The following is a 23,589-nucleotide window of genomic DNA, read 5'->3' as shown; positions in this document are numbered from 1 at the left end:
TCTACTCCTGATATTTCATAATCCCAGAGGGGGCCATCAGCTCATTTTGGACCTCCATTGCCTCAACAGATATCTCAAGAAACTAGAGGTTCCACATGGTCTCCCTGGCCTCCATCATTCTTTCCCTGAATCCGGGGGACTGGTACACTGTCCTTGACTTAAAGGACAAATACTTTCATATTTCTATCTTCTGTGGCCACAGAAGGTTTCTTGTGAATCAGTGCCACTACCAGTTTACCGCTTTTCCCTTCAGCCTGTCTGAAGCCCCTCAGGTTTTTACGAAGTGTATGGTGTTAGTTGGTAGTAGCAGCCTTCTTCAGATGGTGAGGACTCCATATCTACCCATACCTTGACAACTGTCTGGTCACAGATCTGTCAGAGATTCACGTGCGGAACAGCATCAGCACAGTCCACCTTCTGGGACATGAGCCTGTTGATAAACAAGCAAAAGTTGACTCTTTTTCCAGTTCAGAGAATAGAATGTATTGGGGCAGTGCTCAGCTTGACTTAGGTCAGAGCCCTCCTTCCTGTGGCTTGATCCCAGTCTATGTTGGACCCGGTATCAAAGTCAAGGTATATCCAGTTATGACTGCCAGAGTTTGCCTTAATCTTCTGGGGCACATGGCCATGTGGTTTTGCATGCAAGGCTGCATCTCAGGCCCCTACAGACATGGCTGGCATCAGTATACTCCCTGAACAGACACCACCTGGACTCGGTGCTCACTGTTCCTCCCTTGGTCTTTGCCTCCTTGGACTGGTGGAAGGACCCAAGTTTGGTAAAGATAGGGTAGCTTTTGTCGCCCCTCAGCTTTCAGTGTCCCTGGTCTCGGATGCCTCAGACTTAGGTTGGGGGGCTGACCTCAACTGCCTCAGGACTCAGGGCCTATGATCCCAAGAAGAACTATCCCTGCACATAAATATCAGGGAACTCAGGGCTGTATGCTTAGCCTGCCAAGTGTTCCACTCCTGGATCTCAGGCAAGGTTGTGCAAGTTCTGATAGACAATACCGCAGCCATGTTATAGATCAACAAACAGGGAGGTGCTCGATCCTCTGCCCTGTGTCAGGAGGCTATGTATCTGTGCACTCCGTCCAGCTGAAGGTGCCACATCTTTTGGGAACCTGAAATGCAGTGGTGGATCACCTCAGCAGATCCTTTTCCTCTCACCATGGGTGGTCCCTTCACCTGGAGATTGCCAGGTTCATCTTCCAAAGATGGGGGTTTCCCAGGTAGACATCTTCACCACAAAGCAGAACAGGAAGTGCTTTCAGTTTTGCTCACTGCGTGGGCACAGTCCAGGCTCCCTCTCTGACACCTTCCTGCTCCCATGGTCACGGCCCCTGCTCTGTGTTTTTCCCCCAGTCCCTCTGTATCACAAGGTGAGAGTTATTCTTATAGCCCTAGTGTGGGCACACCAACACTGGTTTAGCATGCTACTGGATCTAGCAGTAGCATCCCCCATTCTGCTCCCAATCCATCTGGACCTGATCTCACAAGACCCAGCCAGTTGCTCCACCTGAACCTCGCCTCCCTTCACCTAATGGCGTGGATGTTACATCACTGAACCTAGGGGAGCAGGCCTGTTTAGAGCAGTTCAACAGGTCTTGCTAGGTGGCAGGAAACAGTCCACTTGGGCTACCTACCTGGCCAAATGGAAACACTTCTCAATATGGGTGTCTCAGTGAGGTCTCTCTCCAGTTCGTTCTTCCCTGCAGGCTATATTGGGCTTGTTCCATCTAAAGCAGCAAGGACTGGCCCTTGTATTTGTCCAGGTGCACTTAGCAGCAATCTCAGCCTTCCACCTGCCGGTGAATGGCAGGTCAGTGTTTTCCTATGAGATAACAGTCCGATTTCTCAAGGGTCTGGAGAGACTCTGTCCTCAGGTTCATGAACTGATCCTTCCATGGGACGTAAACCTGGTCCTGTCAAGGCTCACAGGCCCTCTGTTCGAGCTGCTAGCATCATGCTCTTTACTACTTCTCTCTTAGAAGATTGCCTTTGTGGTGGCACTCACCTCAGCCAGAAGTGTCTCTGAAATCAGGGCCCTTACGTTAGAACCACTGTACACAATATTCTTCAAAGATGAGGTCCGACAATTCCCCCACCGGGCCTTCTTGCCGAAGGTGGTTTCACAGTTCCATAGCACCCAGGCTATTTTCCTCCCAGTCTTCTTCCCAAAGCCTCACAGGAACTCTGAAGAGAGGTGGCTTCATGCTTTGGGTGTTAGGCATGCCCTCGCCATCTATATTGAGAGGACTAAACCCTTTTGCAAATCCACACAACTCTTTGTAACACTAGCAGAAGGGATGAAAGGGCTTCTGGTGTCAGCCTAGAGGATCTCATCCTGGATAACTGCCTGTATTTGAGCTTGCTACGAGCAGGCAAATGCTCTGTCACCAACCATCCTAACCGCTCACTCCACGAGAGCTCAGGCCTCTTCAGCAGGATTCATGCAAATGCCAATCCAAGACATCTGCAGGGCTGCAAGTTGGTCATTGATGCATACCTTTGCATCCCACTACGCCATCACCCAACGGGCTCGAGACAACACCAGATTCAGAAGAGCAGTGTTGGAGTCAACATGTCCATGAACTCCAAACCCACCTCCTGAGGTACTGCTTGTGAGTCACCTTACGTGGAATGGACATGAGCAAGCACTTGAAGAAGAAAAAATGGTTACTAATCTTCCGTTACTGTTGTACAAGATGTGTCCATTCCATGACCCACCCTCTACCTCTCTGTCAGCGTTGTCTGTCAAGAAGGAACTGAGAGAGTGCATGGCCCTCAGCACCCCTTCTACCAGTGCATGAGTGTGCGGCTCCAGAGGGTGCTAGAGCTGGCCCGACAGATACCACTGAAGGAAAAATCTCCAGCAGCAGTGCACACAGTGCACACCTAATGTGGAATGGATATGAGCAACACATCTTGAAGAACAGTTATGGAACGTTAGTAACTGGGTTTTTGGTGTGCAAATATGGGTTTGGTTTGTACAGTGCATGAATGCATACATTTTGCGGGCATAACTTAGGTGTCCATGTTTGTAAATCTGACTCTTTATATTTAGACTTACTCAGTAACATGCCTACCTTTTTGAATCTGCTACCTGTATATCCTAATACTCAAGAAAAAAATAGTAAATAAATATGTTGTGGTTCAAAAGAGAAATACATACATATTCACTCTAGATTTTTTTATAGCCTGATAGAGCTTTTAAAGTATAGGCTTATAAGAATGTCCACTGCATTGAATGCTTTAACTTTACCTGACAGTATGGTAAGTTACCCATCTTTGGAGATAGTTGGCACACATCGCAGAATGCATTTTGCAATACAGAAAGAATGTCAAAGTCAAATTCCTATCCTCACCTCTCAACAGAATGTTAATATGAAAGTGGATTGGCAGCCAGTTCCCAAACAATAAGATCAGTCTTAGGTTGTAAAGACTTGATGTACGTTTATAAACCTACAGCTGGAACATATAGTATTGTCAGTGGACCTGAAACCTGTGATGAATAAGTACAAAGATGCACAACAGGAATGCACAACTTGTAAAACAAGCATCTACTTTCTGAAACCATAAAAATAAATTAAGAACATATTTGCATCAGTGTAATTTCTTTTTTAGCTGAAATATCCATCAGAGAACGAAGAAATTTTGCTACTAAGATCCATTATAGACGTAAACCTGCCTAAGTTTTTGTCCCATGATTTACCACTTTTTGAGGTAAGAAGCTAAAGTAGTTTTAGTAAGGCAATAAGATTTTTATAGATGCTCATTGATGTAATTAGCATAAAGCAAGGATGTCAAACAAATGGTCCAAGGAATACTTTAATCTTACCTATAAGCAATTTAAAATTTAGTCTTAACAGTTTCCCCCCAGGCAATTTATTTAGTCCTCTTTCTAGGAAATGCTGCTTCTGGTTTTAATAGTTCAGATTAATGTAAATTTCCAACACAATTTTCCAACTAAAAATGATAACATAATAATACTTTATAACGCCTTCTATTCAAGGATTTCAAAACACTTTACAAACAGTCATGTGAGATAGGTAAGTAATAGTATTCCCATTTTTAGATGAGGAAATTCATTGTTTCAACCAAGATTTTAGTGTAATGAACAGAGAAAAGAGTCATATAGATTCAGGGGCCCAGATTCTCTTCTGCCCTGAGTGGATCTTGGTGCAGGACTAGGTTGGGGGACACAACAAGTTAGCTGTAACCTTCTCAGGGTGGAGCTATTGTGCCCCCGTGTCCTAGAGGCTGTTCTAATTTACGCAAGCTGTCTGTGGTCCCCATGGGATCGCACAAGATGAATATTAGTGGAGTGCACAAGCATGTTTGTCTCTATCTGTGATGTGACTAGTCATGCCCTGCACCGGCATTGGGAGGCAGTTGGTGCAGGAGCAGGCTACAATGCTTTACACCAGCTTAGAGCTCCCCTGTGTTGTGGGTATTCTCATATGGCTAAAAGAGGAAAAGAGAATCTGAGTTAATGTGTGGTGCTAAAGTGAGAGATGTCACACACAGACATGGATATTTATATGCAATTATCCAAAATACAGATGCAAATGTAATTTTCATCTGTTTGTGATAGGAGTATGTGTCATTTTGTAGGTGCATAGATTGCATTTTGTAGGTGCATTTTCAAACTTTGGCCCATAACACTTACTTTTGTGTTATTTTAGAATGATTAAAAGGACAGGAAGGATTTCAGGGTAGGGAATTCGTGGATGAATAAAAGTGTGATAGAGCCATCTCTTTTAGGAATTTGGGGGCAACACTGGTAAATTGAGGCACAGAGAATATATATTTTTTCTTAAACTTCAGTTATCTAAATTATAAAATCCAATGGCACAGTATTATAATATACAATGTGAAGGCAAGCAGAATCCTTTGGTTCTGATGATCAGGAGAGCAAGCAAAGAGATAGATGACTAATGGAGAGGGAATGTGGGTAAGTACATTTCAAAGGACAGGAGCTATTCACCTTGTGGGAAGCTTGATATCTCAAATTCTTCTCCTTGTAGGGAATGTGATTGTCTTTAAGTGGGAAAGCTTTAATCTTCTCTCCCAAGATTCTGCTGTGGTCAACTGGGGTGGGAAAACTGGTCACTGTCAGGTTTCAGAGTGGTAGCTGTGTTAGTCTGTATCAGCAAAAACAACGAGGAGTCCTTTTGGCACCTTAGGGACTAACAGATTTATTTGGCCATAAGCTTTCATGGGCTAAAACCCACTTCATCAGATGCATGGAGTGGGAAATACATTAGGGAGGTATAAATACACAGCATATGAAAAGATGGAGTTGTGTTACCAAAAACGGGTCAATACTAACGAGCCAATACAATTAAGGTGGAAATGGGCTATTCTCAACAGTTGAAAGAAGGGAGGAAAAAATCACTTTTGTAGTGCTAATGAGTTCAATGTAATCAAGGTGGCCCATTTCAAACAGTTGACAAGAAGGTGTGAGTATCATTAGGGGGAAATTAGTTTATGCCTGCATAAAGACTGGGAGTGGATGGGTCACTACAAAAACTAATTTCCCACAATGATACTCACACCTGGGTATAACATAAGAAGATGGTCATTTCTGAAATAATAGGTTGGAATCTCTATGGATGTAATTTCACTAAGCTTTGTAAGTTGACATTGTAGGAATGAAATTATTGCCTGCAGTATCTGTTTTTCCTTTGTCTCTTAAATATGTTCAACATTATTCTTGTTTTTTTTCAGTAATGTGAAGTACTAGAGGTAAAAATGTAGGATCTTTGCTTTTACATTAAAATGATTTAAATAATTCTCCACTTACTATGAGGTATTGAGAGAGAAACATAACTGCTTTCTCAACCTTCAAACTATAAATTATACCAACTCATTTAAGCCTGCTCTGATAAAAGCTAATGTTTATAAGAGAGAAATATATGATCTCACAGAGCCAGTTTCCATTCTGTTGACACTGTTAAATATGTGATGTGGAATGCATAAAATATATTGTAGTAATGAGTTAGAACATCAAACCATTGGTCATGTATATTTTGGAGTTGCAACTTCTTCACATAATTCAAATGTTTTTACTGATTCAGTTGTTAGCAATGAATGGTGCTATTAACACTACCACAGGTGTGATTTATACTATTTGAATCAAAGAGTATAAGTACATATTTATCTGTTTAGAGTCACAGGATAAAGGGAGTACATTCAAAGATTGCATCCTGAATGTCTATGAAGAGAAGATAAACATACATTGTAATTCATTCTTTGGCAGGGCATTACTTCAGATTTATTTCCTGGTGTGAAGCTTCCAAAACCGGATTACAATGACTTACTAGAAGCAATAAAAATGAACTGTGATGCTATGAATTTGCAAATGACCGACATGTTTGCTGAGAAGATCTTACAGATATTTGAAATGATGATTGTCCGTCATGGTTTTATGATAGTGGGAGAACCATTCGGGGGGAAAACATGTGCCTATCGAGTTTTGGCAACAGCTTTGGGTGACTTGTGTGAGAAGGTAACTAAATATTTTGCCAGATATTTTTGATCAAAACAGTTTGCAAAGTAAGCAAATGCTACAGCATATTCAATACTTATACAGCAAAGTGTTTGGTAGAACAGATGTACTTGTAAACTTGCAGTAAGGTAGTGACACTGTTAAATATGTGATGTGGAATGCATAAAATACTTATACAGCAAAGTGTTTGGTAGAACAGATGTACTTGTAAACTTGCAGTAAGGTAGTGACACATTTTTTGAAGGTCCACAATACTAACAGGAATGGGGATGTGGAAGGAAAACTCCATGTCCTTGCCTACATGGAGTTTCCTCCAAATTCTTCCTGAAGGTTGGGTGAATAGAGAATTGACCTCTTAGGAAAAATCAGGGGTCCAATAACACATCTGTATGGAAGCCCTGTGCCTGTATGGAAGCCACTGGCTTCCTGGCAATATCGCTCCAAAAGACACACATTGTCAAGGATTCCTCATCTGGGAGGCGGCCCCCTGAGCCCTTCTTTAATGGGGGTTCCTCAGCATAGAGGAAGTGCACTGAAACAAGTTAGTATAGTCTATGGCTGTAGTGATTTTCTTGATCTATTTTCACAAGATTGCCAGGTGAAGGTTTTATTACAAATATAAGGTAATACTTTAAATAGAGACGTGTGTGAAGCGAAACCAGGATCTGAACAAAATCCAGATCAGGATCCTAATTTTGCCAATAGTTCCTATGTTTGGAATGGATTGAAACAAAATCCCAGATCCATTCTGTTGCATGGCTTCTCTCCTCATTCATCACAAATGGGTAATGCCTCTCATGTGTGGAGTACAGAGGTACTCCATTGTTGTTACTGGAAGGACTAAGTCCACCCTTCAACTCTGGCACCAGAATTTCTGTTTCCAGTGATGGAACAAATGAGCACTTCAGTTTCTCCCAACCACTTTGTTTTGTAACTTTAATTTTTATTTGCTCTTATGTTGGAGCAACTTTGTTTCATCTTATAGCTGTTCTCTCCCTCTCTTGTTGTGAGCAATCGCCAGAGCACCAAGGCTCTAACACTTAGGTTTTTCTGATGCAGCACCTCTTGAGTGGGCTCCCTCTGCCTGCCACCCCAAGCAGCAGAGGAGCCCTGCAAGCATTGAGCAACATCCAAGAGGTGCTGCAGGCAACTTTTTAGGAGCTTCAGAGGGTGAGCTAGGCCCAGCACCTAAGCTGCAGACCCTTGCTCTTCATCGGGCTTTGAGTCAGAAAGGCATGCCAGGGCCTTGACCCCCATCTGAAGCTATGATTCCACCATGGGAATGCTTGACCAGGAGCAAGAGGGTTCTCCTCTCCTTGGGAATGCCTTACAGCCTGCTCAAAGGTAAGTCTTGCAAACTCCAGAGACTCCAGGTTCCAAAAAGACAAAAGGAAGTGTCTCCTTCATAAGGCAGCAATTGGTGAGAGGCCCACATGAAGCTTTTTCTTCTGAAGTGCTCATTGAGAGTCTCCTCAGAGCATGAGAAAAAAGATCCCACCATGCCTGAACAGTCTTCATCTGATCCTGCAAGCTGCAGCATTATTCTGAGCTTCCAGGTTAATTCTTCATCAAAGTTATCAAACCTTTCAACTATTGAGTCCAGCAAAGCACTCAAGGTCTGTGTTAGGGGGATGATTCCTTCACCCACTTACTTCCCTGGTCCTTCTTGCATGAACAGAGAACAACAATACCTGAAGTCCAAAGGTGCAAACAATTCGATGTTTATTGGGGTGAACTTCCAGCAAGCATGATTCCAGTTATTTCCTTAGTGTCCCCCTTCCCAGCTCTGACACCACAGAGGCTTACCTGTGTCCCTGTTCCCATTTCCCCCTTTAGCAAAACATGATTCCAATTTCCCCATCCCCATGCCCTGTTCCCCCCCACACAGCCACTTCTTGATTGACTGCAGACTCTATAGTAAAACTTGAGTTCTGCTTAGCTATACCTTAACCAATCATTTTCCTGAAATTTAACTAACCAATCCTAACATATTGTAACATGATTATGTAACCAGGAGTGGTGCGGGGTGCAGCAGGGGGCTCAGGGCACGGGGTTGAGGTGCAGGAGGGGTGTAGCAGGGGGTTTGGTGTAGGAGGGGTGCGGGGTGCATCTGGGGGCTCAGGGCAGGGGCTTGGAATGCAGAGGGGGTGCAGGAGGGGTGGAGCAGGGGGCTTAGGTCAGGGGGTTGGGTTGCGGGATGCAGGAGGAGTTCAGGGTGCAGGCTCCGGCCTGACGCCGCTTACCTTGAGCAGCTTCAGGGTGGCAGCGGTGAGCAGTGGGGCTAAGGCAGGCTCCCTGCCTGTCCTGGCCCCACGCCACTCCTGGAAGCGGCTGGCACTACATCCCTGCGGCCTCCGGGAGAGGGGGGACAGAGGTCTCTGTGCACTGCCTTTGCCTGAGGGTACCTCCACCGAAGCTCCCATCAGCCGCAGTTCCCTGTTCCAACTTTGTCCCTGTGGATCCCGCACTTCCAGGCGGTTTATGCTAGCGTCAGAGGCTCACTGTGACCCTCTATGTAGCCCTTCTCTTTCTAGGCCCAGGGTTACAATCTACTGAGCCCTTTTCATCATTAGCCAGCAAGGAGGTTGGTGACAGAACTCCCACAGTCTCTGGCCCCAGGGTTCGTGATGATGTGGTGATATGTCCCGATTGTGCAACCTGGCTTTGTTAAGAATACGTCTTGATATTGGGCGATCATCTCAGTTACCTCTTTCTTCTGGGCTGTCATTAGATCGGGAGACACCCTCACCTGTTCCCTGAGTGCAGGTCTTCTCGAACCACTGTGCACACCTCTCGGGCATGCCAGGGTTTCAGAAGGTTGACATGGTATATCTGCTCCAGTTTTCAACGTCCCTGTTGTCGCACCTTGTAATTTACTTCCCCTACGGGTTCAACTATTTTGTAGGGCCCTGGCCACTGGGCCAACAGCTTACTTTCAGCGGTGGCTACCAGTACCATTACTCGGTCGTCGGGTTGAAACTGTTGAACCTTGGCTTGACGGTTGTAGTAGGTTTGCTGGGCCTCTTGGGCCTTCTCTAGGTGCTATGTGTCCTTCATCCGTAACACATGCTCTGTTACGTTCTTCCCCTCACTGTGTTCTCCTCCCAAATCTCCTTGGCTACGTAGGATGCCTCGGGGGTTGTGTCCATACAACAGCTCAAAGGGGGAAAATCCGGTAGAAGCTTGGGGGACCTGACGGATGACAAACATGAGGTACAGTAGTAGGTTGTCCCAATCTTTCCCATCCTTGCTTACCACCTTTCTTATCATGACCTTGAGGGTCTGGTTAAATCTTTCCACTGGACCATCGGTTTGTGGGTGGTAAACCGAGGTCCACAGTGTCTGGACATGGAGCAGGGAACACAGGTCCTTCATCAGCTTGGACGTGAACGGTGTTCCCTGGTCTGAGAGGATGTCTTTTGGTAGCCCTACTGGGGCAAAGATTGCCACTAGTTCTTTGGCAATGCTCTTGGAGGCTGTGTTTCATAAGGGGACAGCTTCTGGGTACCTGGTTGCATAGTCTAGGATGACAAGCACATACTCTGAGGGATCTGTCTCCACCCTCTCGGCCGGTTCCATGAGGTTGGAGTTGGAACCAGTCTCTGACCCCTCCTCCATCTCAGGGCCCTCCCCTTTGGTTGCCTGTGTACGTCAGTCTACACAGGTGGCCCTCTGTCCCTGTAGCAGAAGGCCTTGGCTGGCCTTTTTTCTCTCTTGGTCTTCCTGCCTTTCCCCGGGACAGGGAATAGTTCCTGTGACATTTCTGTGAAAAATGGGAGGTGACATTCTGCTGTGGAAGCCTCCCGAAGTTTGGGGAGTTCCTCTCCCTCCAATCCCTCTGGTGGGAGCAAGTTTCCAAACCTAGGGAAATCTCTACCTATGAGCATGGGGTATGGGAAGTTTGGGACTACCCCTGCTTTCACCCCGGTGGCATTTCCCTGAATTTCAATTTTCACTGGTATGATGGGGTAGTAACTAACAGTCCTATGGATACAGGTTACCCCTGTATGCTTAGTCTGCATTAACTGGCTGTTCTTCACTAGTTTACCCAAAATTAGGGTGATAGTACTCCCTGAGTCTATGAGTACCATGGTTTCTACCCCATCCAAATTTACCTGCCTTGTATATTTATGTGGGTTGACTGCGACCCCTCCCTTGTTTCAGTTTGAACCCCTGTCTCACTGCACCCCCCAATGCTATTATAGCCCCCCCCAGTGCAGCTAGAGGAGCCGGAATCCCATCCTGTGTTGGTGACTGAATCCCCCAAGTCCTTGATAGCTCCCCCATCCTTCCCTTCTTCTGGCGCCCTCCTCCCCTGCCTGTAGCCTAGCCAGGAGGAGTGGTTGACCTGCTTCCCCTTTCCCTACTACCCTCCCCCCGGTGTTTCTCCTCCATCCCTGCTCATTATGGCAGGGGACAAGGTGGGTGAGATCCCTCGGGCAGCCCCCACTGCCCCTCCTCCACCTGTCCTCCCCATCCCCTGTGGCTCCCACCTCAAGTGCCGCTGCCAAACCACCAGCTACCGCCCCCGCTGGGGCACCAGCAGCGGTGGACAACGGGGTGAACTCCACTACTGCCATGTCCCTTGCCCCCTCCGATTCTGGGGGAGCCCCCCCAGCCGGCGCGAAAGGCCAGGGAGAAAAGAAGGGTAAGGGCCCCACCAAAAAGGCTAGGCCCTCCATGGCAGGGACTGCCCCGTCTGTCACAGCCTTGCCACCGGCCACGGCGTCCCTTCCTGTTGCTCCATCCACCAGCTCTGTGGGTGCCCCTCTCCCGGCCCCCAGGGCATATGCCCAGGTGGCAGTGGCTCCCCTGCCTGCTGCTACATCATCTCTCCTGGCCACCGCCTCTGCTATCATCTCTGGCAGCTGGGGCCCCTTCCCCACCTTGACGAGGAAGCACGGTGTCTGTTGCCTCCAGGTGCTCGCCTCGCCCCACATGGAGATCTACATGCGGGTGTTGGCGAGGGTGGTGGGGCCTACGGCTGTCGTGGCAGCCTCCAAAATGTATGGGAAAGTGGTCTTCTTCCTGGCGTTGGAGGCTGCCACCCAGGAGGCGGTGGGGGGGCCTGGAGACGCTGGAGGACCTGGGCGTCCCGTTGGTCCTGACCTCCGTCCCTCCGTTTCTCCCTAATGCTGCCCTATTATCCACCCTCTCTGCCCTAGGGAAACCGCTGTCAGTTGTCAGCCCTCTCTCCCTGGGCTGCAAAGATCCCGCCCTCTGTCACGTCCTCTTGTTCTGCTGGCAGGTGCAGCTTCAACTGCTACCGGTGGCGTGTGATGGAGAGGTGCTCAAGGGGTCCTTTCTGATCCCCTACCAGGGGGCCTGCTACTGGGTGCATTACTCTATGGGGGAGGCCTGATGCTACTGCTGCCAGGCGAGGGGGCACGTCTGAAGGGACTGCCCCTTGGCCCGGCATGGAGGAGCGTCCGGGACCCCCAAGCCCTGGCAGGGCACTGGCCCTGTCATCTCCGGTGCCCCTGGCTGCCTGGCGCCTGGAGCCACCCCTCCTTCTTCCCAGCCCACCACTGCTTCTGCTTGGGCCCTGGGGGTACATCCCCCAGTGCGCCCAGACAACTGGGAGAGCCCCGCCACCACTGCATGCAGCCTGGCGGGGCCTATGGAGGAGGGTGTGGCGGGATTACCGCCGGGCGTGGGAGGGGGCCTGCCCCAGGGGGAATCTTCCCTCCCTCGTGCTGCCCCACCACTACCTCCCCGTGTTTCCATGCCATCGCCCTTGCCCCCTGAGCCCTTCTGGCCAGCCCACAGATGATGCCATGGAGGGCTGAGTCCAAGTACAGGGGAAGCAGGACAAGTGGAAGGCTTGAGCTCTGCTCCTTCCATCTGATGCGGAGGCCCCCTGAAAGACCAGGAATGGGGCCACCGACATCAAGCCTTCTGCCTTGCCCCCGGGTGCATCCCATCTGCTAGAGCTGGCTGGGGATGGCGTGGCAGCAATGGAGGGTAGCACTGACACTCTTCCACAGTCCCTCCCTGGGGGGCCCCCCCGATGGAACCCCTCCTGCCTCCTTGCCACCTGAACTCCCTGCATGCTCCGAGGCATTCGTGGTCTCCTGTCCTGAGCAGTTGGAACGGGAGGTCTTAGAGCTAGAGAGGCATCTGGCCACCAGACCCGAGAATCCATTCCTATGTGGAGCATGCCAGGAGAAGCGGAAGGAGCTCCGGGCCCTCGAGGACCATCGGGCCTGGGGTGCCTTTGTTCAATCCCGCATCCGCCTCCTTCGGGAGATGAATCATGGCTCTCACTTCTTCTATGCCCTGGAGAAAAAAAGGGGGGCTGTCATAAATATGGCTTGGTGGTCGGGGACAGGTGGCAGGCGAACTCCCTCCCACCTGTGCTTCAGGCCACCAGTGGAGTGCGGGTCCACTGCTCTATCTTGGCATTTACCTTTCTGCCACGCATTTGTCTCCGCTGGAGAACTGGAAAGGTTTAGAGGGCAGGGTGGTAGAGCGGCTCCGGAGATGGGCAGGACTACTCCAGTGCTTCTCCCTCCGAGGGAGGGCACTGGTGTCTGGTGTTCAATCAGCTAGTCCTGTCCATGCTCTGGCTCCAGCTCAACACCCTGGTCCCAGTCCTGGTTTTCCTGGCCAACCTCCAGAAGTTGGTTCTGGAGTTCTTCTGGCCAGGACTCTACTGGGTCACCTGCCCCTGGAGGAGGGAGGACAGGGCCTGAAGTGCCTGCGCACCCAGGTCCACGTCTTACTCCTCCAGGCCCTGCAGAGACTCTTTTATGGTGCAGGTAGTCCGGCAAGGAGCATACTTGCGCACGCCTTCCTGCACCACTTCAGAGGGCTCCGATACGACTGGCAGCTCCTTTATCTCCATCCGAGGGGTCTTCTGCGAAACCTCTCTGGGCTGCCAGTCTTCTACCAGGGACTCCTCCGAACCTGGAAACTGGTTTCGGCCACCAGGTCAGTGGCGGCCGCCAAGGGGGCGGATCTCCTCGTGGAGCCCCTGCTACACAACCCCCAGCTCCATGTGCAGGGGCGGAGTCCCCCTTGGTGCGCCAGAGGTTGGTCCGGGCAGAAGTCACCAGAGTCGGAGACCTCCTGGACTACGACCGGGGAGACTGGCTGGATCCTCTGACGCTCACTCAGTGCATGGGGCTCTCCAGATCTTGTACTCCCCGACGCGTACTTCAGGAGGTGAGGGCCGCTTTACCGCCTACCCACTTCCTGGATACCAACAGGACTACTCCGCCGTACTCAACTGGCCTGGGTCTGTCACACTATTTGTGATGAATAAGGAGAGAAGCTATAAAGCAGAATAAGAACTTTCTTTCTTGATAATTTTCTTTCTATTAGCAGCTTCCTTTCTCAACCATCTCACCCTGGTAGCTGGTAAATGACTGGAATACAAATTGAAAATTTTCTTGAAAGAGAGACTTACATGCATAATTGCCTTAAGGCTAGTCAATATAAATTTAAGTTGTGTTTTTAATGCTAATAAAAAACTGGAATATTTCTACATCTTTGGAAGAACTATTCTGATTGGCTTGAATTGATGATTTAATTGGTGAATTAGAAGGGAAGCTGCTAATAGAAAATGATCAGGTAAGGAATTTGTCATTCTGAAGTCCCGACCCAAACTTAGTTGCTTCAGCATTTTATTTGTATTTATTTATTTATTTATTTTATTTATATGTTTTTAAATTATTTATTATAATATTAGACAAGGATAGAATTGGCCATATTATGTGGTTATAGTTAAATTCTAGAACTGACATCATATTTTGTTACTGTTTCATTTCTGATATTCTCATAGATATGAGTGAAGCCTCTCATAGATATGATGAGTGTGCTCTTTTGTTTTGCTTAGAGCAGTGATCCCCAAACTGTGGGGTGGACCCCTCTAAGGGGCATGGAGAAACTTTGGGAAGGTCTAGTGGGGCCCTGCTCTGCCCCCAAACCAGCTCTGATTCCAATCCTGTTCAGCCCCCAGTTCTGCTCTGCCTCCAGGCCCAGCTCCACCTCCAGGCCAGATCTGTCCCCCGTCCCACTCCACCCCACCCCCACTTTACTCCCAGCCCCAGCTCCACTCCTCCCCCTGCCCAGCTCTGCTCTCATTCCCTCTCTAACCCCAGCCCAGCACTGCCTCTAGCCCCAGCTCCTCCTCCATCCCCAGTTCCACTCCCAGCTCTGCCTTCAGCCCAAGCTCTGCTGCTGAGGAAGCCTTGGCTGTGTAGTAATGGGGCGGGGAGGGGGTGTGTGCAGACAGATTCTGTTAATGATAAGGGGGCATGACTGGAAAAGTTTGAACACCACTGGCTTAGATGAACTTAAAAGCCTGGGTTGACTGACTTACTACAGTTTTCCCCAACTCTCTCTTTGGGAAATTTTAAAAAAAGCATGACATGGTTAAGTTATAATCCAAATCAGACTGCTTGTCAGAAAGGAGGGGAGCTGTAACATAAATCCTTTCAGAAAGAGTTGGCTTTCCTTTGAAACAGCATAATAAAAATTCCCAGATTTTGCAGTTCACAGAGGGAACATAACCAATGAAAGATATGTCTTCTCCATAGGGGGAGGGCTGTTAAAACACTTAAACATGAATGAATGAATGAATTCCTGACTCCTGATTCATAAAGATATCCTGAAATTGATACTGTTGTGCTGCTTTTGGAATGAGGAATAGCGTTCACTTCCAGAAAGAATTAAGACAGAATTTTTCCCAGAGGAAGCACAGTGCGATGCATGTTTTCTATATTATCAGGTTCTAGCGTGACTGTGCTCAGACAAACTGATGGGAGTTGTCACTTTTGGTTGCCATGCATTCCTATGGAACAGTGGTTTCTTATCACTTCAGAACTATAAGATACATGTAGGATAAAATGTTACATCATGTCAGAGACAGAAGAAAAGGATCAACTTCAGTTAACCAGAAATAAAATTAGAGCTCCTTATATGCTTTAAATAACAATAGTGCTTAGCACTTACGTAGTGATTTTCATCTGTTGATCTCAAAACACTTTACAAAGGAAGGCATCATTATTCCCATTTTAGAGATGGGGAAACTGGGGCACAACGAGGTGAAGGGACTTGTCCAAGACCACACAGTTGGTGTGGAAATAGAACCCAGATCATCCAACTCACAATCTAGTGCCACATTCACTGGACAGTACTGCCATTCTTTACATTTCATTTATCAGGATATTGTTTAGTTACAAAATTTGACCTCCAGCTCCTTATCATACAGTTAGGGTATTTTTCTTTAAAATATTTTCAGATCATCTTTAAAGTTCAGTTTGCACAGATTAGTTCTTGTCCTTCTTGGCCCCAGTACTAGGAGTTTTAAGATGTAATTATATAAAATAGGAGAAACCAAAATAAAATAGATGACACTATAAATTAAACTCTGTATAAATTAAATACATTTTATTTTTGTGTATCTAGGGGCTGATGGAGGAAAATAAGGTTCAGATCACTGTTATAAATCCCAAGTCTATAACCATGGGGCAGCTGTATGGACAATTTGATCCAGTCTCACATGAATGGTCGGATGGCATCCTGGCAGTGAGCTTTAGATCATTTGCTTCTTCCTTGGTATACACAAGATTAATGTATTTTGTGATCTATGTAAAAATAATTCTATGATAGACATACAATATTGATGTGTAGGGGCTTGATTGTGCCTTGTATGCACAACTTGTAATGAGACAACTATTGCAACACACCTTTATGGCAGCCTAGTACACCCTGAGCAGTCAGACATGGACCTGTGACCTCATTGGTCACGCTGGAAGGAGCAGTTTGTGCTCCCCTGACTGTAAGAACTGAGTGCAAGGACTGCAATTTGGCCTGGTTCTGCACATTCCTAGCAAGTATTTCTTGTGCTCCTTCTGTAGTACTCCTGTGGGAGGCTCCTTGCATCATTTCCCTGAGTGCACACCTGTGTAGCGATTAGGAGGAAACTGTTCCTAAAGAGTAACTCTGATGTTTAGGAATGTTAATAGATGTTTTATATGGTCATTTGTATTCCAAAGAATATTTAAGTCTTATACGTGGTGTCCCTGTCCCTACACTACTGAAGTGAATGAGAGTGTTGCTATTGACTCAGTGGAAACAGTTTCATGATCTTTGCCTTGACTACAATGAGAGGTGGATCAGGCACATGAATGAAGAGCAGGTTACCTCAGATATCTGCCCTATTAGCTTCTGATCCTGTATAAACTTAAGCACATCAGAAGCACATTAGTAACTTACTGAAGTTGGTGGAACTGCTCACGTGAGTCAGTTACACACGTGTAAGTGTTTGTAGAAGTGGTCCCTTTGTACTTCCCAATACTTCCCATGGGAAATACCCTGAATACTGCTGATGGTTATTTACACATGTTGTGTAGTATCTTACTATGGGCAGGATTCTGCACACTTAGTCATATTGAATATACCTTACTCCTCAAGTACACACAGGTGTCAATGGGACTAAGACTGGAATCTTCTTACTCATGCTGAGTAGGAACATACTCTATTAGTAGTCCAATTGATTTCAAGATGCTGCTCATCATGAACAAAAATATCAGAATCTGTATCAGTGATACTACTTGAGGAATAATATACTGTGCAGCCTGCGTAAGAGTGGCAGAATGTGGCCTACAGATAGCAAGCTTTTAAGGATCACCATAGTATATGTTTATAAGAGTTTTAAGACTAGATAATATTCATATGTTTTGTTCATTTTCCAAAAATAAATTCTGAATGTAACAGCCTTGCTCTCAGCACATTTTCAGAGAAATATGATTTATGGAAATATATTAGATCTAAAATATTCTGAATTTACTTGGCTAAATATTCTTTCGAAATATTTTCTGTAAACCAGACACCAGACAGGAAATGGTTGATTTTTGATGGACCAGTAGATGCAGTATGGATTGAGAATATGAATACTGTGCTGGATGATAACAAGAAACTATGTCTCATGAGTGGAGAGATCATTCAGATGTCACAGCAAATGAGTCTTATTTTTGAACCAATGGATTTAGAAGTTGCTTCCCCTGCTACTGTAAGTATCCATTTTTGAAAGAGTGGTTATCAAATATAGTCTATTATTCTGAAGCTTTGTGGCAAGTTAATATTGTGAAGGAGCTTCTTTTCCAATTTCTTTGCATTTACAATGTCCTGTGTGACAGTTTGTGTTTATGCAACTTTAAAAAACAAAAACATGTTGTAGTCATTACTCTTAAATTGTTGATAATGACAAAGAATGTTATCTGAGATAAGTTATGTACGTCCCTTAAAGCATACCTAGAGCATTCAGGCCCTTTTGAATTTCTGACAAGGAAAAAGAAACAGCCTTGAAGCAAATCTTTAAATTAACCACCAGGCAAATTCTGGTAAAACCAAAGATCAATGGACCTCTGGCTCACTATCTAACTGCACCTGCCAGATGGATAGCAGGGGAAGGTGTGAGCTTCCTTCTCAGGGCAGTCTGCAAGTGCAATCAGCTGTAACTTGTATAATATTGGAAGCACAACAGGATATCTGGAATAATCAGGAACTTTGTTGATCTTTTATTCAATTTTAAGTCAATGAGAGGGCAGGCTGGGTACTACTAGTTGTCGACTTATGCTCTGCTGTAACTTGATTATTGTGGTCTAAATCAGTTGAAGAAGAGAATACTCCCACTTTCCCCACCAGGCCAGTCACTGGTGAAGTTGTGTTTGAATTTTTCCTCAGAGTTCACCAAAGCACACTCTGACAAGATAAGGGGTATGTATGTATCTTTATGTTCAGCATAGTATAATTGTCTCCAATTTCTAATGACCTCAGAATCTGGATAGGACAACATTTAATATTGTTTAAGGCTCTTTTTAGCAGGAAAAACTACAGCGATCACACAAGGTAACAGATATCCTTTTTTTTTTTAAATAGGTTTCTAGATGTGGCATGATCTACATGGAGCCTCACACGTTAGGCTGGAGACCACTGATGGTGTCTTGGCTAAATCTAATGCCACCTGGAGTCAGCTCTATGCATAAAGAATTTATAGTAGGCTTGTTTGACAGAATGGTTCCACTTACTATTGAGTTCATTAGAAAATGTACAAAGGTAGGATAAAGAATGCTTTTATGAGAAGCAAAACAAATTTGAGTGTATAGATTAGATCATGTATATTAGAAATTCTGTCCTGTGAATGGTTTTTTTCATTTATATTTTTATTTTGCTCTAGTACATGTTTTTGGCACATACACCATAGAGGATTACTGTCATGTCTGTACGAAGTAATAAATAAATGTACACTGGATTCTTTTCAGTTAGTTAAATACACGTGCCATAGAGAACATTTCTGTTATTTCAGGAATTGTCTCCTACTTCAGACACAAACTTAGTTCGATCCTTGATGAATCTCATGGACTGCATGATGGATGAGTTTGCTGATGAGGCCAAAATTAAAGCCATGAGTGAACGTGATGCTTTCTCTTGGCTTGAGGTAGGCAACATTCATCTTTTTAACACATGGAATGGTAAGTCCCAAATTGGACTTCACAGCCAGGAATGGACCCATAAACAATAAAATCAACAATCTTTGGTCATCACAATAAACATCCTGTAAATTCTGTCTGGGAAAAATTGTTACCTTCTTATTAGGTACTTTTTTAATTAACACACATTTTAGTCTTTCATGTCTGATTTACTGAAATAAATTGTTAATAAGTTTTGTAGCATCTGGCTCTATACTTGGGTGCTTGCCACAGTCCCAGTCAGACTCCTTGTAGTAAGGGCAGGTAGATGGGGAGTTGCCAGACTTGCAGTTCCCATCCTTTGCCTCGTGGTAGGCCATATTTAGGTTTTTAATGTGATCCCTGCACTGTACAATGGTCCGCTTGCTCCTCACCTCAGCAAACCTCTTTGAGATGTTTTTATACCAATGATACAATGCTGGAGGATTCTCTGCTCCTTGAAGTCTTTAAACTATGATTTGAGGACTTCAATAGCACAGATATAGGTGTGAGGTTTTTTGCAGGAGTGGGTGAAATTCTGTGGCCTGCGTTGTGCAGGAGGTCAGACTAGATGATCATAATGGTCCCTTCTGACCTAAATATCTATGAATTTATGATTTTGAGTACATCTCCCAAACTCATGTTCTTTGCTTAGTCACACCAGAGGTTAACCAGAACCCTGGTATGATCTTCTGGCCAGCTAGCAGCAAGCTGAGATGGAAGTTTCTAGGACTGTTTGGCTGAGGTGAGCTGAATACTGCAGAAATAGAGCAGACCATGTGGAATGAAGGGTTAAACACTGATCAGGTGTATATAAAGCAGCAGATAGCTTACAGTGTATGGGAGACAAGTGGGAAGTGAATAGGTAGAAGGGCATGAAAATGCAGGCCAAGATCTGTGGCCTTGGAGGACTATCAAAAGCTGAGCTTTGCTTTCCAGACATTAGCTTAATCTTGAATTTCAAAGTTTGTGTTCAGAGTCTACCTTAAAGCAAAATCTGGGCTGTAACCTATGCCCCAGTTCAAAGCACATGTGAGCCTAGGCATAAGGGTTTTGTATGAAGACGGTTTAGGTGGGGTGGGGAGGGGAGTTGGCTACAACCCAGGTGTGAGCCCAGGATAAGCCTGCAATGTAGACATAATTACTGGTTTAGCTTTCTCTCCTTTCCTTGTAATTTCTTGGCTTTTAAAGCCAATTGTTACACATTAGTGAGCAGTTCACTCTTTCTCCCTTTTCTTTCTCTGGAACCAAAATTTTGGAGATTTAAACAGAAAGAAGTATATAAAATAACAAGGGGATCTTTCCTGGAATAGGACCATCTGCTGCACTTCTTTCTTCTGCTTTGGTGGTGGAGGCAGAGAAAGTAGAACCTTGCAAGCATTCTTTGGGATGAGTGGGTATAATACTCATATGGACAGTACAGAAAGGAGACACCACCCCTCAATCCCAAATCCTGCTAACAAACCTACATCACCACTATCTACCATAGTGTCTTTTCCATGCTTTCAGTACATTCTAAATATAACTGCAGGTTGATATTGTATCTATAAGTAGATAAGAACCTGTTCATATACTATTCAGTTCTGTGCTTCACTGTGCAGTGAATATTACTAATTCTCTACCTCCAAACACATGGATTGTACAGTAGCAATTTTGCAAGATACAAATTGTTTTGATTATGATGCTGGACACTATTAGTGAAGATTTTGGCATGAGGTCCTTCCTAGCCATAGAGCTTCATTTGTTGCTTACACAGATGCAGTTGTTATAGTAGACAAAGGGTAAAACCCTCAGCTGATATAAATCAACATAGTTCCATTAACTTCAAAGGAGTTATGCTGATTTATGACAGCTGAGGATGTGGCCCATAGTTCACACATTTTTTTTTGTGGTCATGCTGATGAATCTTTTGAAAACGTTTTAACTTATCATTTACTGTTCATTACCAATTAGTTTGAACAGTAACTCCAGTTTCCCAGTGTGATATCAATATTACGCCGTAGTAATTAGAGATGGTTGAAATGTTTTCACTGAAACTTTTTTACAACAAATAATGCCTTTTGACAAAATGGAAATTGTAATGAGAAAATTTCTGTCCTTGTCAAAATTTGTCAGGTTTTCATGGAAAAATCAAAATAAAAAAAGTGAAAGGGTTTTTTCCAAAATCCAAAAAAATTTGATGAAAATTTGAAATTTTTCACAAAAAAAAAAATATATTTTTTTAACCAGCTGTTATGGTAACTTATTTTTGACAGTATATTCATAAGGGTGTTTTTGTCCACCTGATGATAGATATAGATTGATCCTTGAATGTGAGCTTAACTAACCAACAAAAGAATTTTCATTATACATAGGGTCTTATATTGAAAATAAAACTTGAAAAAATGTTTTCCCTGCTTTCAGGTAAATCTATAGTGCCTGGTGCTGATGCAGGACAGAAGTGTAACATTCTCCTATTCAGGGATCTTCTTCACCAAGGATGTTTCCAGTGGGGCTTTACCCTGCTCTCCAGCCCCTTTGCACCTGCTGAAAGCCCAATCTTGCAAACAATTATGCCTACTCTTGACTTTACTGCTGTGAGTAGTTCTATTGATTTAAATCATGGGAGTAAAGTTAAGCATATCTCTAAGTGTTTGCAGGATTGGGGCCTTAGTTGATGCAAAGGGGAAGTAAGGCAATGATGAATAGGGCCCATAGAAGGTCATCTCGTGAAATATTGATATTGTATTATTTATTTAACAATGTAAGCTCATTGAGTCAGAAGGCTAAGCTCCTTTATTTTCTGTTGAGCTGTTGGTGTTTAGCAAATAAAGAAATTAATTGCTGTTTTAAAAGAACAAACCAATGAATAAATAAGATCACATGTTGCATTCCTATAAAAGGCTTTCTCAAGTACTGGAAAGCACAAGAGAACACAGATTGAGCTGTCATATCTGTGTAATACATTCCTTGTCATATTTCATTACTTCTATAATATTTTTATTATATGTTTAATTTATATGTTAAGACATTTGGCCCAATCGGCTCTTACTGCAATCAATGGCAAAGGTCTCATTGATTTCAGTGAGCAAAGGATAGGCATATTGTAGTACACAGCTACTGAAGAGCTACTTTATATTCTCCCTGCCCCCACTCCAGGGTATTTTCCTGTTTTCACTGATCTGGTCTGTAGGAGCTAGCTGTAAGGAGGATGATCGACTAAAATTTGACAAGATCGTGCGAGAACTACTTGGTGGACCAATTAGTGAGGAAACAAGAGAAAAATATAAATTGCTGAGTGGTATTGATCAACTATCATCAAAGAACTTCACAGTTCCGTTTCCTAAAGAAGGAACAATTTATGAATATCGGTTTGTCAAAAAGGTGAGGATTACAAAACAAAATGGGGACACCCATTCTTAAGTAATCTTTGTTTAAGACTATATGGTATCATTTCTGTTGCACAGATTCTCTCATTCATTATGAATGGGTAACAATACCTCCTACCTGTGAAATTCAGAGGCATTCCATTGTTGTTGCTCCAGGACTAAGCTCTGCCCATCAACTCAGGTCACCAGAATTTCTACTTCTGGTGGTGGAACCAATTGACAGTTCAGTTTCTACCAACCACTTGGTTTTATAATTTTTTAATTTTAATTAATTTTCTTGCAGTAATGGCTTCATTTCAGTTCCTGAATCTTTGCTGCCACTCATCAGCTGAGGAAGCACTGGAATATTGAGGCTCTAACCCTCTGATTTCTCCAATACAGCACTGCTCGAGTGGGGTCTCTCTGCTCCTCATCCCAGCAGAAGAGAAGCCATGCAAACATTGAACCAAGTCCTTGAGGTGCTATAGATAGCTTTTTGGGAACCTCAAAGGGTGAGCTATGCCCTGCTACTGCAAGCTACTGATCTTCGCTCTGCCAGGGCATGGGGCTTGTGAGGATGAACTATGCTGTGCTGCCAAAAGCCACCAACCTTTTCGAGGGTTTTGAGTTGGAAAGCTGGGCTTTCCTCAACCTCCCACCCAAAAGCATGATTCCACCATGGGAAGTCTCAACAAGGGCCTCAGATATAGCCATTCAGAGCAAAGGTTTTTCATATACTTGGTAAGGGAACCCTGCTTGGTGGCAAGCAAGTGGTGGCTCATCATCTAGGGAGTAAGAAGAACGAGGAATACTTGTGGCACCAAGTACTCCTTGTTCTTTTTGCTGATACAGACTAACACGGCTACCACTCTGAAACCTGTCACCATCTAGGGAGTATGATCCTTGCTTGGAGTGAGATGTCTTGGATTCTGCGTTGGTAAAATCATTGATGTGATTTGTGACCAGAGCAATGGCTTCTAATAATTAATAGCTATAAAAAAGCTGTGCTACACCCATGAATAGCAATCAGGCATCCTAAACAGATATCTTGTGCATCCAAATGTGCAGGGGAGCAGTTTGGGGAAACAGAGAAATTAGGAGCTGAGACAGCAGGAAGCCTCAACTCTCACCATGAAAGCCAGCATAGGAATCCTTTGGTAACTATTAACTCCAAGGGTTAGCATTACCCTAACCCAAGGAAAAAATCTGGAGAAGAAGCTTCCAAAGAAACCCAGATTAAGTTTTCCTTCAAACCAACAAATTTTTCAGCATT

At 44.8% G+C, this 23,589-nt stretch overlaps 1 protein-coding gene across 5 annotated transcripts in view; it reads left to right on the top strand.

Moving 5' to 3' along the window:
* The window catches only part of DNAH7 (dynein axonemal heavy chain 7), a 285,097-nt gene that overhangs the window by 118,696 nt on the left and 142,812 nt on the right, over positions 1 to 23,589 (top strand). For 4 of the 5 annotated variants that reach the window (XM_075118030.1, XM_075118029.1, XM_048868444.2 and 1 more), the window contains 7 exons: positions 3,625 to 3,723; positions 6,263 to 6,511; positions 15,926 to 16,075; positions 17,349 to 17,531; positions 18,401 to 18,577; positions 18,828 to 18,959; positions 22,108 to 22,332. In XM_075118030.1, the coding sequence (XP_074974131.1) occupies positions 3,625 to 3,723; positions 6,263 to 6,511; positions 15,926 to 16,075; positions 17,349 to 17,531; positions 18,401 to 18,577; positions 18,828 to 18,959; positions 22,108 to 22,332 (1,215 nt within the window). The remainder of the gene's footprint in view (positions 1 to 3,624; positions 3,724 to 6,262; positions 6,512 to 15,925; positions 16,076 to 17,348; positions 17,532 to 18,400; positions 18,578 to 18,827; positions 18,960 to 22,107; positions 22,333 to 23,589) is intronic. The other variant, XM_048868445.2, reaches the window with a different exon arrangement.

The sequence above is a fragment of the Caretta caretta genome, chromosome 11 (genome assembly GCF_965140235.1).
Source record: "Caretta caretta isolate rCarCar2 chromosome 11, rCarCar1.hap1, whole genome shotgun sequence".
NCBI lineage: Eukaryota > Metazoa > Chordata > Testudines > Cheloniidae > Caretta > Caretta caretta.
Note: the sequence above shows the minus strand (reverse complement) of the source record. Positions and strands in the feature narration are given on the sequence as shown.